The sequence below is a fragment of the Ustilaginoidea virens genome, chromosome 5 (genome assembly GCF_000687475.1).
Source record: "Ustilaginoidea virens chromosome 5, complete sequence".
Classification (NCBI taxonomy): Eukaryota; Fungi; Ascomycota; class Sordariomycetes; order Hypocreales; family Clavicipitaceae; genus Ustilaginoidea; species Ustilaginoidea virens.
Genome location: NC_057320.1, coordinates 4,955,048 through 4,970,584, shown reverse-complemented (window position 1 = coordinate 4,970,584; position 15,537 = coordinate 4,955,048). Strand labels below are relative to the sequence as shown.

At 58.6% G+C, this 15,537-nt stretch overlaps 4 protein-coding genes across 4 annotated transcripts; 3 read left to right on the top strand and 1 right to left on the bottom strand.

Annotated features, from left to right (window-relative positions):
* Positions 1 to 697: 697 nt before the first annotated feature.
* On the top strand, positions 698 to 4,821 carry UV8b_07075 (uncharacterized protein; the record flags this gene model as incomplete). Its single annotated transcript, XM_043144572.1, has 6 exons — positions 698 to 1,085; positions 1,162 to 1,278; positions 1,341 to 1,902; positions 1,966 to 2,291; positions 2,349 to 2,538; positions 2,598 to 4,821. 6 exons carry the CDS (start codon positions 698 to 700, stop codon positions 4,819 to 4,821), a joined length of 3,807 nt encoding a protein of 1,268 aa, XP_043000507.1.
* A 1,501-nt stretch (positions 4,822 to 6,322) lies between these two features.
* On the top strand, positions 6,323 to 7,991 carry UV8b_07074 (uncharacterized protein; the record flags this gene model as incomplete). The annotated part of the gene is made up of 5 exons (XM_043144571.1): positions 6,323 to 6,433; positions 6,502 to 6,763; positions 6,848 to 7,039; positions 7,099 to 7,490; positions 7,560 to 7,991. The coding sequence occupies 5 exons, from the start codon at positions 6,323 to 6,325 to the stop codon at positions 7,989 to 7,991; spliced, it is 1,389 nt and encodes a 462-aa protein (XP_043000506.1).
* Positions 7,992 to 10,287: 2,296 nt separating this feature from the next.
* Positions 10,288 to 12,415, top strand: UV8b_07073 (uncharacterized protein; the record flags this gene model as incomplete). Its single annotated transcript, XM_043144570.1, has 6 exons — positions 10,288 to 10,398; positions 10,447 to 10,532; positions 10,583 to 10,882; positions 10,948 to 11,158; positions 11,212 to 11,400; positions 11,453 to 12,415. 6 exons carry the CDS (start codon positions 10,288 to 10,290, stop codon positions 12,413 to 12,415), a joined length of 1,860 nt encoding a protein of 619 aa, XP_043000505.1.
* A 656-nt stretch (positions 12,416 to 13,071) lies between these two features.
* Positions 13,072 to 14,016, bottom strand: UV8b_07072 (uncharacterized protein; the record flags this gene model as incomplete). The annotated part of the gene is made up of 4 exons (XM_043144569.1): positions 13,072 to 13,285; positions 13,345 to 13,494; positions 13,548 to 13,820; positions 13,871 to 14,016. The coding sequence occupies 4 exons, from the start codon at positions 14,014 to 14,016 to the stop codon at positions 13,072 to 13,074; spliced, it is 783 nt and encodes a 260-aa protein (XP_043000504.1).
* Between the last annotated feature and the right edge of the window lie 1,521 nt (positions 14,017 to 15,537).

Here is a 15,537-nt window from a genome sequence, read left to right as displayed (position 1 = left end):
ACTACTTTGTCCGGTCGGATTGCACTCGGCAGAATTGTTTCTTTTTTTTTCCTTTTGCTTTTAGGTTGCTGATGTGCCTTGGTGGCCGCCGGCCTGCCTGCTGGGCGAGCTGCGCTGAAGCCTTGTTTCTACCCTACCCTAGCGTCGAGCAACAGCACCCTGCTTACGAGATTTCCTAAGAATAACCCCGCGTCATGTCATCCGCTTACTACAAGCCCGCTGCCTTGCTGGGTCCGGCTCACGAGACTGGCCGGTGGTGGGCGACCTTGGGGGAGGGCTGCCCAGGCTGACCGGGCCGGCTGTTGACGACGAGGCTGTGTTCCACAGCCCGTTGAGACAGCACTTGGGGCAGAAACCGTCGCTGGTGTTGAGGATGCAAGTGGAAAAAGAAAAATCACCACCGTCTTGTTACATGGTTTCCAGCTCGTTTGAGCTGACAACGTTCTAATGCCTGTCCCGGCCGAGGACGCCGCAAGAGAGCGTGGCAATCCTTCAACGAGGCTGGACAAGAACTGTCTGCCTGGGCACTTGGACGCGATGCAATGTATAAAGAAGACGGCTATTTTGCGAGATATTCTTCTTTTTATTTTTTAATTTTAGTTTTAATTTTAGTTTTATTTTTCATTCTCAAATTCTCATCGATTATACAGCGTGCAGAGTAATAGCGCCTAGTATTCATACCTTGTCCCCATTATCAATGAGTTCAAAACTTTATCAACGCCTGTCTTCAGAGTGTGACGATGCATGTAGCGCCGACGCCAGCTTGGGCGCCCCCCCGCGAATATCAAAGCCGGTCGAGGCTCTGCAGTATTCATATGATTGCGTCGTGATTGGCTCCGGGTACGGCGGCAGCATAGCAGCGTCGAGGATGGCCAGGGCCGGCCAGTCCGTATGTCTCCTCGAGAGGGGACAGGAACGATGGCCGGGAGAATACCCCTTGACCTCTAAGCAGGCCCTGAGGCAGGTCCGTCTGTCAGGTCATGTTGGAAAACCATTTTCAGAGAGCACCAAGGTGCAGTGCGGGAACCGAGACGGCATGTACCACATTGTCGTAGGGCACGGCCAGACTGCCGTTGTTGCCAACGGTGAGCACATCTGCTTCTGAAATGCTTACACCAGGCTGACCTCTTGTTTCCCCGTGCCGTTTTCCGCAAGTTGCAGGCCTTGGTGGTGGCAGCCTCATCAACTCCAACGTCTTCCTCGAGGCCGACGCCGGAACGCTGGCCATGGAAGTCTGGCCGCCGCAGATCCGCAACGATCCGCAGTGCTTGGAAAAGTGTACGTCTCGGACTTGCAGTCCCGCCGCGCGTTGGCCGTTTCGTACCCCTGACCGACGCTAGATTATCAAAGAGTCCGCCGGGTGCTGGAGCCCGAGCCGTACCCGGACGACTGGCCCGCGCTGCACAGAACCCAGGTGTTCCGAGAGCAGGCCGAGAGGCTGGGCGTCCCGAAAGACCGCTTCCGCAAGGTGCCGCAGACGACTCGCTTCCGTCCCGGCCGGAACGCCTGCGGCGTGGCCATGGCGCCGTCGACGCGCTCGGGTCACGACACCACGGGCCTCAACGACGGCTCCAAAACGACCACGCTGGTGACGTACCTCGCCGACGCGTGGAACTGGGGGGCCGAGCTCTTCAGCCAGTGCGAGGTGCGGCACGTGGAAAAGGTGCGCGACGAGCGCGGCGGCTACCTTGTGTTCTTTATCTCGCACCAGCGCCGACAGCAGCAGCGCGGGAGCGGATGGCAGCCGCCGCTGCGGTGGGTTCACGCGCGGAGCGCCGTGTTCCTCGGCGCCGGGGCGATCGGCACCACGGAGATTCTCCTGCGGAGCAAGGCCATGGGGTTGTGCGTGAGCGATACCCTGGGCGAGGGCATGAGCGGCAACGGCGACATGCTGGCGTTTGGGTAACTGCCCCGAGGTCAACTCTACCGGGTCGTCGTGCGCAGCTAACAGCAAACGCGTCACAGATACAACACCGACCGCCGCGTAAACGCCATGGCGAGTGCGCAGGCAGCACGCCGAGACCCCGTCGGCCCAGCCATCAACGCCGCCATCGACATGCGCGGACAGCCGGGCAACCCCCTCGACGGCTTCGTCATCCAGGAGGGCGCGGTACCGCCAGCGCTGTCGCCCCTGCTGCAACCCCTGCTCGACGTCAGCTCGGTCTTGTCCGGATCCTCAGTCCCCAAGAACATGCGAAAACGGCTGGCGCGCTGGAAGAGTCGGCTGCGCGGCCCGTATGCCTGCGGCGCCATGCAGAAGACCCAGGTGCTGCTGGCCATGTCTCACGACAGTAAGTCTTGTGCTTCGACAGGACCGGCTCGGCGAGCTGACAAGAGGAATCCTGCAGGCAGCCAAGGCAGGTTGAGACTGGAGAACGACGAGCCCCTCCTGCAGTTCCAGCAGGGCAGCGGGAGCGACCGCGTGACCAGGGTGCGCTCACTACTGGCCGAGGCGGTTGAGGCGGTCGGGGGGACGCCCGTGTACGACCCGGGCTACGGGGTGCTGGGAAACCACCAGGTGACTGTTCATCCGCTCGGGTAAGATGGACCGGAAAACCCCTGCGCGCCTTGCCGTGCGGTTTTGCTGACAAGCGTAGGGGAGCGACAATGTCGCGAGACAACACCGGGGCCCACGGTGTGACAAACCACGCCGGAGAGGTCTTTTCGGGCACCGACACGTCCGCCACGCACCGCGGGCTCGTTGTCGTCGACGGGGCCGCCGTCCCTGCCGCGTTGGGAGTCAATCCGCTGGCCACCATCTCGGCCCTGGCGGAGCGAGCCGTCGACGAGTACGCCCGCACGGCTGGGCTGGTCATCAGCAAGGAGCACAACGGCAGCATCGACTTTGCCGCCGGGCCGGGCCGTCTGCCGCAGCGCCCCCTGCGGCAACGCCATGCCGACGCAGAAAAGCAGCCCGACCCGGCTGCTGCCCCCGACGGCCACTCCAAGCAGAGCCCGGCCTCCGCTCACGGCCAGCCCCCCAGTATCGCCTTTACCGAGTGCATGGCGGGCTTCGTCCACGCCAGCACGTCGGCCGCCGCGTGCGCAGAGGCGGACTTCGCACCGTCTTACCGCGTGGCCAAGCTCCGAGGAGAGACGGCGCGGCTGCTCGTCCAGGCGGACGTTTCGGAAGCGCCGTGGCGCCAGCACGGCGTCTCGGGCCGCCAGTACAGCGGCTCCATCAATGGCACGTTTGTGTGCGCGTCGCTGCCCGGATCGCCGTTCATGATCCGCCGGGGGGACCTGCAAATCTTCCAGCCGGCGGAGGCGCCTCCCGAGACGAGCAGGTTCGTGTACGACTTTGACATGGCGGGGACCGATGGGCGGCTCGTCCGCTTCTACGGCTACAAGACGGTTGATGCGTCGACATCGTTTAGCCCGGTGCGTCTGTGGAAGGCGCTCACGACCCTGTTTGTCTGCATCACGGAGCTGAATGACCAAGAGGCGGCCAGGAGGGAGGAAAACGGGGCGCAACGACGTGCCGCGCCGGCTCAGGGGCGGGTTCTCGCCCAAGGCATCCTGCGGCTGGGCGTTCGGAGCTTCCGGAAGCAGCTCCTGGGCATGGAGGCGGCCGGTGATACTATCCAGGACAGGACGAGGAACATGAGCCGGTTTATGCGATACTTTGCCGGCAAGGCGCTCGGCCATCTGCTGCTGCCGCTGCAGCCGCTGCGGTACGCCACGACCACGACGGCTGCCCAAGCCGCCTACGTGAACCCGACGTCGCCGACAAGGTCCTACACCATTGTCGCCAGCGACGGCGTGCAGACCGTGCTACACATGTGGGAGCCGGAGCCGCGCGTGTCTGCCGACCAGCCGCCCGTGGAGAACCTGTTTATGATTCCCGGCGCCTCGGTCGACCACCAGATTTTTGCGCTGCCCACCATCCCGCTCAACGCGGTCAACTACTTTACCCGCGCAGGCTACCGGGTGTTCGTGACGGTCCACCGCATCGGGCTTCAGGATGCCGGCCGCGGCGACGGCGACAGCTGGACCACGTACGACGCCCGACTCGACCTCCGCGCCTGCATCCAGTTCATCCGGCAGTTCTGGTCGCCGGCCAAGCTGTACACCATCGCGCACTGCATGGGCTCCGTCGCCTTTGCCAGCGGCCTCCTCGACGGCACGATCCCGGCCGACTGGATCCGCGGCATCACTTGCAGCCAGGTCTTTGCCCACCCGGTCTGGAGCCCCAGCAACGTCGTCAAGAAGGCGTCGCCCGTGCCGCTCGACCGGCTGTACGCCCGCCTCGCCGGCGGCTGGTTTGACTGCCGCCCGGGGCCGTGCGACCGGCCCGTCCAGCGTGCCATCAACCAGCTCCTGCGGTTCTACCCGGACAGCGCGCGCGAGCGCTGCTCCAGCGCGGCCTGCCACCGCACCACCTTCCTCTTCGGCCGGTGCTGGGCCCACGAGAACCTCAACCGCGCGACGCACGACCACATCGACCGCTTCTTTGGCGGCGCCAGCATGGCCCTCATGCAAATGCTGATGCAGATGGACGGCAACGTGACGGGCAACGCGCCGGGCTACAAGGTGCTCACCGGCGCGGAGAACGTGGAGCGGCTGCGGGGGATCCCCATCTTTCTGTTCTCGGGCGAGGCGAGCGACGTGCTGTCGCCGGCGGCGACGGAGAAGACGTACGCGCTGCTGTGCAGCAGGTTCGGACTGGCAGCCGAGGGGGGCGGCATCCAGTACCGGCGGAAGGTGTTTCCGGGGTATGGGCACCTTGACTGCTGGATGGGGCGGGACGCGTGGAGGGACGTGTATCCCAGCGTGAGGGAGGAGGTGGACAGGGTCGTGCGGGGGGTTGAGAGGCGGTAGGGGTGGTTGGAATTGATGATGAGATTTATGGAGTGATTCAGCTGGCTGTGAGGGCCGCCTTGAGAGGCGGGGATGGAGTTCAGGGACGTTTGACGTAGAAAGCGAGCTGCAGAGCTGTGTAGTATTTGTTTCGTGATTTGCAGTCATGCTTTGGGTTGGTGTAGATGGCGAGCTGCCAAGATACACATTAGTTGCGTCATGGATTTGCTAGATGTACTTTTATCAAAAGTAAGCTTCAAGCTATGTAGTGGTTGTACCGTGAATTTGATAGACATGTCAGGCCACCTGGAAAGGGCCGCTTTGAGGCGCAGTATATTTCGGATGCCGGATGCAGTAACAGCTGCAGCTGTCACTTGCAGCGCAACTCGATAGCCGCTTCTTACGCTTCTGTCGTTTGCAAGAAATCTACCATTTTTATACCCGCATAAGCCCATCAAGTTGGATCTCGAACCTCGTCGACCATCTTCTGCATTTCACCGCCGGGCTGCTGCACGTGTCGTACTTACCGTCCGTGTGCAAGAGGAGAGCTTGTCTCGGGTCTCAGCCAGAGGTGAACCGCAGCGATGGTGTAGTTTAAGGAGCAACCTCTCTGCTGCCCGTCAGGCCGTTAACACCTCGTAGTAGTCTATAAATATCGGGGTAAGGTGAAAAGGTGCTGCATGCAGTGACCGCCCTACAAGGTTTACAATGGGAGCGGCATGGCAGCATCGTCATTCAGACGCAGGAGACGCCTCGTTTTAACTGTCCTCTCGGAGCTTGAATCCGAGAGACTCAAAATTTGCAGCCCTTTGTGCATGATGACATGAGCGTGAGCTGGGGACCCTGGTCAACAGCCAAGTTTTATCAGTTTTACCAGGCCCGTCGATGAACATGGCGGATGGCACGCTTGATCGTCTGACACGACTGGCAGACTGGTGTCTTGTACGTGCTTCCGAGTGGGAGATTCGGTGACTTAAATGGCCAGCGGCAGCTTAGCCCTGTCCTGGCGCAACGTAAATCCTGGTGCCACAGATTCTGAACCTTGCTGGCAAGGGACGTGACACGACGGACTGCTCGTCAGACAAACACGTCCTGTCGCCGCCTCGGCTTCGCGCCAGCCTAGTCTCCAGCGATATCGATTCTGCAAATTAAAGACGTTCAGGCACAGCAGCGCGATTCATGCGCTGCCGGAAAGCTGGCTCCGTCAGGGGTACCCCCTGCCCCGGTTGGCCAGCCTCGACTGGCCCTGCCCGCCGTCATTGCATTGCCGTGGGAAAGGAAAAGCCCTGGGCTTCGGTTTAGCCTACATGGCGGGTGCAGGAGCAAAGTCCTTGCCCGGCATCGCTCAAAGAAAAGCTGGCGGGTTCTCACATCAAACCCCCTTAACATATCCCTCATCACCCGCGTTAAAGAGACGCTCGCGCGCACCATCCGCCGCCATGGCTCGCTCCCGCACAATTCTCCTGCCGGCACCATCCCGGCTGTGCTCCCGAGCCAATACAAACCGACCATTCGAGCTGAAATGGCAGAGCAAGCCAGCGCTCCAGAGGCGGCCGAGGCACAGCAGCCGGCCGCCGGCTTCCACGACGCAGTGTTTGGCAACCTGACGGAGAAGACGCCGAATTACCGCAGCGTGAGTTTGGTCCGCACCGCCTCGCTGACTCGAAGGAGCTGACGTCCGCCCACGGTGATTTAATTCAGCTGGGATGGCTGGCCACCGCCGCCCTCATGATGAAGACGCAGATCGGGCTGGGCGTGCTCTCCATACCCGCCGTGTTCGACACGCTGGGCCTGGTGCCCGGCATCGCGTGCCTGCTCGCCGTCGGGGCCATCACCTCATGGTCCAACTACATGGTGGGCGTGTTCAAGCTGCGCCACCCGGAGGTGTACGGCGTCGACGAGGCCGGCGCGCTAATGTTTGGCCGGCTCGGCCGCGAGGTCCTCGGCGCGTCATTCTGCATCTGTAAGTGCCGGCTCCGGCTCCGCGGAAACCGAGAAGCGAGAAGCGAGAGGCTGAGATGAGAGGCTCCTGGCCGGAGCGAGCCAGTCTGGGTCTTTGTCGCCGGGTCCGGCATGCTCGGCATCTCCATCGGCCTCAACGCCGTGTCATCCCACGGCGCCTGCACCGCCGGGTTCGTTGTCGCCGCCGCCGTGGTGGGCTTCTCACTCGCGAGCATCCGTACCCTCGGCCGCATCAGCTGGATCGCCTGGGTAGGCCTGGTCTGCATCCTCGTGTCGAGTGAGTGGCATCCCACCGTCGCCGGGATTTCCCGCGCATGGCTAATTTGAAGCCCGCAGTCTTTGTCGTCACCGTCGCGGTCGCTCTGCAGGACCGCCCGGCGGCCGCGCCGCGCGACGGGCCCTGGACATCCGACTTTCAGCTGTTCAAGAAGCCCAGCTTTGCGGCGGCCGTGTCGGCCGTGTCCTCGCTCGTCTTTTCCTACGCCGGCGCCCCGGCCTTTTTCAGCATCGCGTCCGAGATGCGCGACCCGCGCGACTATAACCGCGCCCTGGTCGTCTGCCAAGCCGGCGTGACGTCGGTCTTTGTCGTCATCGGCACCGTCGTCTACTATTTCTGCGGGTCGTACGTTGCGTCGCCCGCGCTGGGGTCGGCCGGCCCGCTGGTCAAGCGCGTGGCGTACGGCCTGGCCCTCCCGGGGCTCGTGGCCACAACCACGCTCGTTATCCACGTGAGTTTTCTCTTTTCGGTTTCACGCTCCCGGGGTGAGGTGAGAGGCTCTGACCACCTGCCTGCCAAGTTGCCTGCAAAGCACGCCTTTCTGCGGCTGCTGCGCGGGTCCAGCCATCTCACGGCCAACAGCTTCGTGCACTGGTCGGTCTGGCTGGGGTGCACGCTGGCAATCACGCTGGCGGCCTACCTGATTGCGAGCGGGATCCCGTTCTTCGGCGGCCTCGTGTCTCTGGTGGGTGCCCTGCTCGGCACGCTGATGGCCTTCCAGCCGATGGGGTGCATGTGGTTGTACGACAACTGGAGCGAGGGCAGACGGGCCCCGTCGCCGGGCTGGGCTTGCATGGTGGCATTCAGCGTCTTCGTCGTGGTTTCCGGCACCTTTTTGATGGTGGCCGGCACGTACGGCTCGGTGGTGGGCATCGTGGACGCGTACGACCGGGGGGAAGGCTCCGCGGCATGGACCTGCGCGGACAACTCGAATTCCGTGGCGTCGTCCTGAGAGGACGCGGGAAATGGCATCGCGAAGACTGCAAGATTGGTATCCCGAGCGTGGCTGAACAACGCAACACCGGCCATGGTGCCTGTGAGCGATGAAAAAGTCCCCTGGGCACCAAAGAACCCAGCAGGGTTCGGCGGGCTTCTCATCTTGCAGAATAGAAGCAGTGCCATTGCATGCAATCTTGCTCTTTTTCATCACGTCGGGGGTCATACGCCCTGTGAGCAAGCTTGAGTAAGCCTTTCGACCGCGAATGACGACCAGTCCAATGCTGCTGCGTAGGTAGTTTCCATGCCTGGTTATCCCGCTGCATACCCCAGCAGCCTGTAGTCATGTCCCGGTTTTTCCATCAGCACCTCGCCCTCGCGTGAGTGTCCGAGACGAATATCGGCTATACGAGTAGGCGGCGACGGCGGCAGCTTAACTCTCGCTTTAATCATCACTGCTGCAGGCGTAACGAGAGGCCTAGCTCGTCCCAACTGCTGATACAATTTCCTACAACGAGCCGCAAGCACAGACGGTCCTTTCCAGGAGCTCACCTCCAAGATGGCTTCAACTTGTGGTGAACTGAAAACGTGGTTAGTCACATGGTGCCAGAGCGATCACGTTCCCTGTTTCCCCATAATCACTCCCTGGCCGTAAATAACGGGCAGGGAAAGACGCCATTCAGGAAGGCAAAGATGCAGGGGTCTCGTTCTCTATACATTGATTTAGTATTGATATGCACATTGTGTCTTTACCTATGAGCTGGGCAGCATCCGCTAGCTTCCATGTGAAACAGACATGCCGTATCAAAAAAGACAAAGTCGCAAGCATGGATATATGCAGGTGCCGCTGGTCCTCGTTACCATAACATACAAGCCGGCCGCAACTTCGCAAGGCATGACTTCATCTTGTGCGGAAAATATACAAGGAGCAAAACAGAGCCAGCGAACAACCAAGGAATGCATTGCTCTTTTGTTAATTCAACATCCTGATACGCCGCCTGTGATACAGCCGCAAGCTCAAGGGTAGCTAGTAAGACATTCTTGCGACCCAACTTCCGTAATTTCCATTATCGGTCGAGTCGTTCAACATGTTCCGTTTGACGCGGGACATGAAACGGAATGGCCTTGCCAGAACGGCAGAAAGATTGTTTTTAGCGTGAACGTATGGTACAAGCTTCTGTCACTGTACAAAGATATAATTTGTGTCTTTGATGCGCGTCCATGATTGTTGCATTTTGGTAAACCCGGCCTCGGTGATGAAAAAGACCGGCAACCTTACCGGCGCCTTGCCATGGGCGTCTCTCTCGTTACCTGCAGATTTCTTGACGCGGCTATTCCATCGTCAACAGTTGTTGCTGCGAGGCATGCGACGCGCCGCGGTCAGAATAGAATCTGTGCAGCGGAAACTGCCCAGCCATTCGTAGCAAGGATGAAAATTTCCGCTTGCGAATGCCGTACTAGTCCCGCAAAGCTCATTGGAATCCTTTTCAATTCAAGACCAAAGACGCAGAAAAGACTTCCGCGCAAAAGAAGACAGGTTGCGTCGGTGATGCTGGTGCAGCACGCCGTGGCAGGACGCTCGTTCCCCGGGATGCGCGTAGAGTCAGCGTCCTCAGTACACCATTAGGAACGAGTTCCTAGGCATTAAAGGAGCAAGACTGGAAGACCTGTCGGTGTATCAACCGGAATCTGATACGCAGTCCATGCCAGAAAAGCAGTCTGGCTCAAGCAGCAGAGGGCACAATGACTGCCTTGCCAACAACTGGAACACAATGTCCCCTTTGTAGTTTGTCAGCCGTTTAAAAGTTAATTTGCATTTAACGTTACTTTTAAACGGCTGACAAACTACAAAGGGAAGATTGCGTTCCAGTAGCGTGCCTTCTTTCCCAAGATTCTCCATGATAACCCCAAGTCTGCTCGAATCCAAAGTCCCAATCTGCCACCACCTCGACATAAACGCCCACCTAAAAACGCCCAAGGAGAAAACGATCTAGACTCGGAATCAAAAATGACCCCAGTCGCTCCACTCTCCAATAAGACCTCCGGAAATGTCATCATTTGCTGCGACACAACCTTGATGGTTCCCCTTGCCAACCTTGATGGACCAGCATCTAAGGGCAGCCAAAAGCCACCGTACCGCAAATCGAGCGTATAGGTCTGGAGCCCTTTCGAGGGATAGGCTTGCTTGAAATAGTATTTAATCAAGCTAGAAACTCGTAAACAAAGCCCACCGTTCCAGTTGCTCTTTCATTTCTTGACCTCACCCGCCCTCATTGCTCCTCTTTTGCAGTTCGACATTATCAAGCATCACAATGGCCGTGAGAAAAAGCCGTAGAGCCGCGGGTGCACCGTCGAAAAAGACGCCAGCGCAGCTGCGTGTGCCACAAAAGTCTCTCCCTGTCACTCTCCTATCAGGCTTCCTGGTAAGCAAGCTGCGATGCTGAAAAGCTTGCGCAACTGACGCAGACCAGGGCGCCGGCAAGACGACTCTCCTGCAGCACATTCTCCGAACCGACCACGGGCTCAAGATTGCCGTCCTGGTCAACGACATTGGCGCGTGAGCCTCTCCCTGTCCCGCCTGTACCTTTCTTGCGCTGACGTGCCCAGCATCAACATCGACGCCGCGCTCATCAGGAAAACCCACAGCCTGACCCGGACCAAGGAAAAAGTCATTGCTCTTCAAAATGGCTGCATCTGCTGTACGCTCCGCGGCGACCTCCTCGAGGAGCTGGTGCGCATCGCGCAGCTCGAGCAGTTCAACTACATTGTCATTGAGAGCAGCGGCATCAGCGAGCCAGAGCAGGTGGCCGAGACGTTTGACGCCCGGCTGGCAGAGCAGATGGGCGAGCTGGCCAGCGCTTCCGCGTCGCCGCTCGAGGAAAACACCGTTCGGATGCTGAAGCAGCTGTGAGTTCCTTTCCCTTCGTTTCCTGCTCGCCACAGCGGCTCCGTTCGCTGAGTCTTTGCCGCAGAAAGGCCGCCGGCGGCCTGGAGAAGTTTGCCCATCTTGACACGACTGTGACGGTGATTGACGCTTTCACCATGCTGAATGACTTTGACACGGCGGACCTGCTGTCCTCTCGGCGCGACGACGTGACCCCCGAGGACGAGCGAACGGTGTCGGATCTAATGGTGGACCAGATTGAGTTTGCCGATGTGATCCTCCTGAACAAAGTCGACATGGTGAGTGGCTCCTGTGAACATGACGGATTCGCAAGCTGACGCGTTCGAGGCAGATTAGCCAAACGACAAAAGACGAAGCGCTGGGCCTGATCAAAAAGCTGAATCATCGTGCCAAGATTATCGAGTGCACTCGGGGCAAGGTAGACGTCAAGGAGATTGTCAACACGGGCCTGTTCAGGTTGGACGTGGCTCAGTCGGGCTACGGATGGCTTCAGGACTTGCACGCCATGACTGTTCGAGAGGTAGGATCCCGCCGCTTGCCGGGGCTGCTGCGCTGCTGCTAACCCGTGCAAGGTTAACGGCCGCAATGTGCTGACGCCGAAACCCGAGACGGAAGAGTACAACGTGCAGAGCTTCATCTACACCCGGCACAGGCCGTTTCATCCCACGAGACTGTTTGCGCTGCTCTACGACAAGTTTATCCTCCAAATGGAGTATCCAGGCGATGAGGACGATGAGGACGGGGAGGCGGCGCAAGAGCAGGACCAGGATGAAGCACCGGACGCAGACGCGGACGTAGACATGGGCCAAGACGAAGCGCAGACCTCGGACTCTGACCCAGACTCCGACGGACGCAGCAGCTCCTCAGAGAAGTCTGAACAGAGCTCTGCATCCATGTCCTGCACCACGACGTCTCTGGATGCAGCATCTCCCGACAAAGGCGGCGCCGACGCCAGTCACGACGACGAAATGGACATTCCGCCCAACGAAACCATCTTGGCCAACAAACGAGCGCATCCTACCTTTAAGCGACTATTCCGCTCCAAGGGAGAATACTTCCTGGCTACCAGGCCGCACCGAGCGGGCGACTGGTCCCAGGCCGGCGCCATGCTAACCTTGACGGGCGGGCGGCCATGGTTCTGCACCCTCCCGCCTGAAGAGTACATGACCGGAGATCACGAGGTGGACGCGCTGGTGCAGCACGACATCAAAAAGGGCGGTGAATGGGGCGACCGGCGGCAGGAGCTCGTCTTTATCGGAGAGAAGCTAGACCACGGCACTCTGGAAAAGCTGCTGGATGAGTGCCTGCTCACCGATGGGGAGCTGGCCAAGTGGGAGGAGGTCATGAGGGATGGGACGCTTGACGAGGCGGGTCGTGTAGATGCCCTGCAGGACGTTTTCGACGACGGGTTTCCGGATTGGATAGAGGATGACGAGGATGACGAGGATGAAGACGATGAGATGGAGGATGGGGGCCACGGTGGGCATGGCCATGCTCATAGAGTGAAGCGGGGGAAGCACATGGTGAGTGCGTAGCAGGGGCTGGACGCTTATTTTTTTTTATTTGACCCGGAAGCGATCGTAGACAGCGGGAAGATAAGCTGCGTATGTCCGTGGAGGTTAACGGATTTCGTGAATCCTCAGTAAAAGGGCGAGAAAGGAACATGACATACATACACACCGGAATCGCTGCGTGTTCTGCAAGCTGACTTAGCTGCTGACTTAGCTGCTGACTTGGCAGGCAGCCCCTCTATGTACCGCGCTGTAATTGGCTGCATCCCTCTACCGGCTCAAAATGCCCACACATGTAGGAAAAGGGGCCAGCCACATCGTCAACTTCACTTCCTCAACTTCCTTAAATGGCTGACAAAAATCGTAAAGTGGAAAGACGGCCGTTAGCTTCCCTACATCGGCGCCTACTGTTTCACCAGTTCCCTGCTGTTCATCTCAAATCAGGCTGCCCGAGCCGTTTTATCCCAAGACTGTACGCAACCAGACGCCGAGCCCGCTTGTGACAGTTCTTCTTACACCATGGGGCATCATACGAATCAGCCTGCGCCTTGACGGCTTCAGAAACCCGCCAACCCAAATAATCCTCAGAAATCCCCAAACGCCTGCTCTGCCCCAGTTACGCCTCGAAGTCATCCATAACACAAGTTTGCCCCGTCATTCGTGGCCCACCGTGGCCGTCGTCATTTCCCCGCCTCGGCATCAAATCGAACGACGCCGCGAGGAAAACTAAATGTGGAAAACCCGTTGTAATCGCGACCCAGCAGCTGTCCCCGAGTCATTTCCGACACGGGATGCGTGAACTTAACAATGGGTCCGCCGTCGATGGTAAAGCCAATCAGCTCTGCTTGTATTTCGCTGCACTCATCGTCGTCTCGGGAGTTTTGGATCGTGTTTCTGCACATGAACATGAGCACGCGGGCCCCGGCTGACAAGCGGTGAATGGGAGTACATACGCTTGGCTCATTGGCGGCCCTTTTCCATCGTCTCCAGCAGCTTCTGACGGCCTGCGCAGCTTCTTGACTCTCTTCTTGCTGCAGTCGTGCACGAGGTGGAGGATGCCTGCAATGACAAGGACGGGGGTGCCCAAAGCAAGCGCCCATGGCCTACGCAGCATGTCAGCAGGGGCTTCAGGGGGCTAATGTCGAGAAAGACGTACGGATGCTTTCGGTTTCGCAAAGAATGCAACAGGGCCAGAACGATTCCAATGATGGCAATGAGGGATCCGACCTGGGTCATTGTCCATGTCGACCAGTACAGCGACATGAGGTCTTCGCCGTCGCAAAATTGTAACGCAAGGAGGATATACGCCTCCATTACGACAATGACGGTGGACACCACGACGCAAGCCGTACTAAGAAGGATATATGTCCGCAAGGCTTTTGTTTTCTTGTGCGCGTTTGCTTCCAGTCTATCGATAGCCTTGAGTCCGCTGTGACGGATCAGCATTAGATGCCGCTGGATTCTCGTCTGGATACGCACCTTGTATAGACCCACGATCCGAAAAAAAGCACAAGGAGGTTGGATATAAACATGGTCCAGTATATCACCTTGAAGTGCCATCTGTCCAAATGGGCTGCAAACTGGGCATACTTGTGACAGAGCAACGGGTCAATGTTTCTAACCATGTTGAACGACAAACCTGCCAGCTTCTCTGGGTAAATGGGGATATTCTGGTCATCTTGGAAATAAGCGAAAGCCACGCGACTTGGCGAAGCCAACGCCTTTAAATAAAGCGCTTTTCCGTTTGCCAGCAAGGTGCTCGGGTACACCGCGCCAGGATTCACTGTAGCAAGGCGGCCGGGCCCCGGAAACCGGGACAGGACGGAGCCAGCAGCTGGGTGTTGCTTCTCATCGGGTTTCCGACCCCATGTGTGTCTAGATGTAGGACCGCCGGTGGGTGTTGGTTGTTGGTTATCGCAGTGGGAATCGCCCAATCAGCGCAGATTGCTCAAAGTGACGTGCAACCAGGAGATGACACAGCCTCGCACGGAAACTCTGCCAAGGCTAGATCCGTCCTCCATCTTCAGCCCAACAGTGGGAACTGCGTTGAACAAAACAAGGGGAGCCGTGGCTCGCGGCTTGGCTGAGGGATCCGCCGCCCTTGCCCTCGAACGCTCCACTACACTTCCAGGATGTCATGACGGCTGGATTCAATAGTCTATTTTGCGCGTCCTTGGAAGCTTCTTCCCCAGGAATGCCAAGTGAGACATTCCCGCCCGACTCATCCGACGGGAGGGAGGTCACAGGGTGACGAGGCCTCAAAGGCGCGAGTGATTCTGAGGCCAAGCTAGATTTCCAACATCTTCAGCAAGAATATTACTGATGCATGCCGAGAGCGCCAAGAGGGAACATGGCCAAAAATCACCGATGGTGGCTTCAGTTTCTGCCGAGAGACGGGTTGGATGTAAGGTGCCGAGCGTGGCTTCTTTGGCCTATGTCTATGCCTGGGCCTATGCCTATGCTAGCTTGTCTGGTGTGGTATGTCCGGGGTTATCGAGTCAACTACCTGGGCAGTTTATTGACTTGCTAGTTGCTGTTATCCCTGAGGTGCAGGGCGAATACCTACCCTTGCAGAGGCAATTTCAGCAGCACTTAATCTAGATGAGAACCGTATCTTGGCCCCCCAACAGATGCCTTTAGACAGTACGGGGTAGATGAAACGAATTTAGAAACTCATCGATAGACTGTGGGGGCGGTCTGGCATTCAGGTGTGAGCGGAACGGAAGGCTGAGCCAGCCGCCATCTTTTGGCTGACCCGTTGAATTTGGCATTGGGGGCCTCGAAATCGGCGTTCCAATCAGTCGGAAATCGGGATATCGAGGCACGGCGGAAAACTGCCAAGACCCCTTATCTTTGTCATTTTCTCCTCGTCGTTTTCTATTTTGTTTCTTGTCCTCTTCTGCCATCGACAAAAGTTCTGCTGTGAGGCTGCACAATGAAATGATAAGCGTTCCGCCGAATCACAGCTTTCCAGTTGATGCCCAGCAGGACTGTAAAGCTATGTATTTGCATCCCTGTCGCCAAGTGCAAGGATCTTCAGGCCGGGACATGTACGGTCTGGTCGTACTCCGTACATTATACATGGTACTCCGTACACTGCCAAGTAGGTGACGCCTCGTTGAGAATCTGGAAACATCAGCACTCCG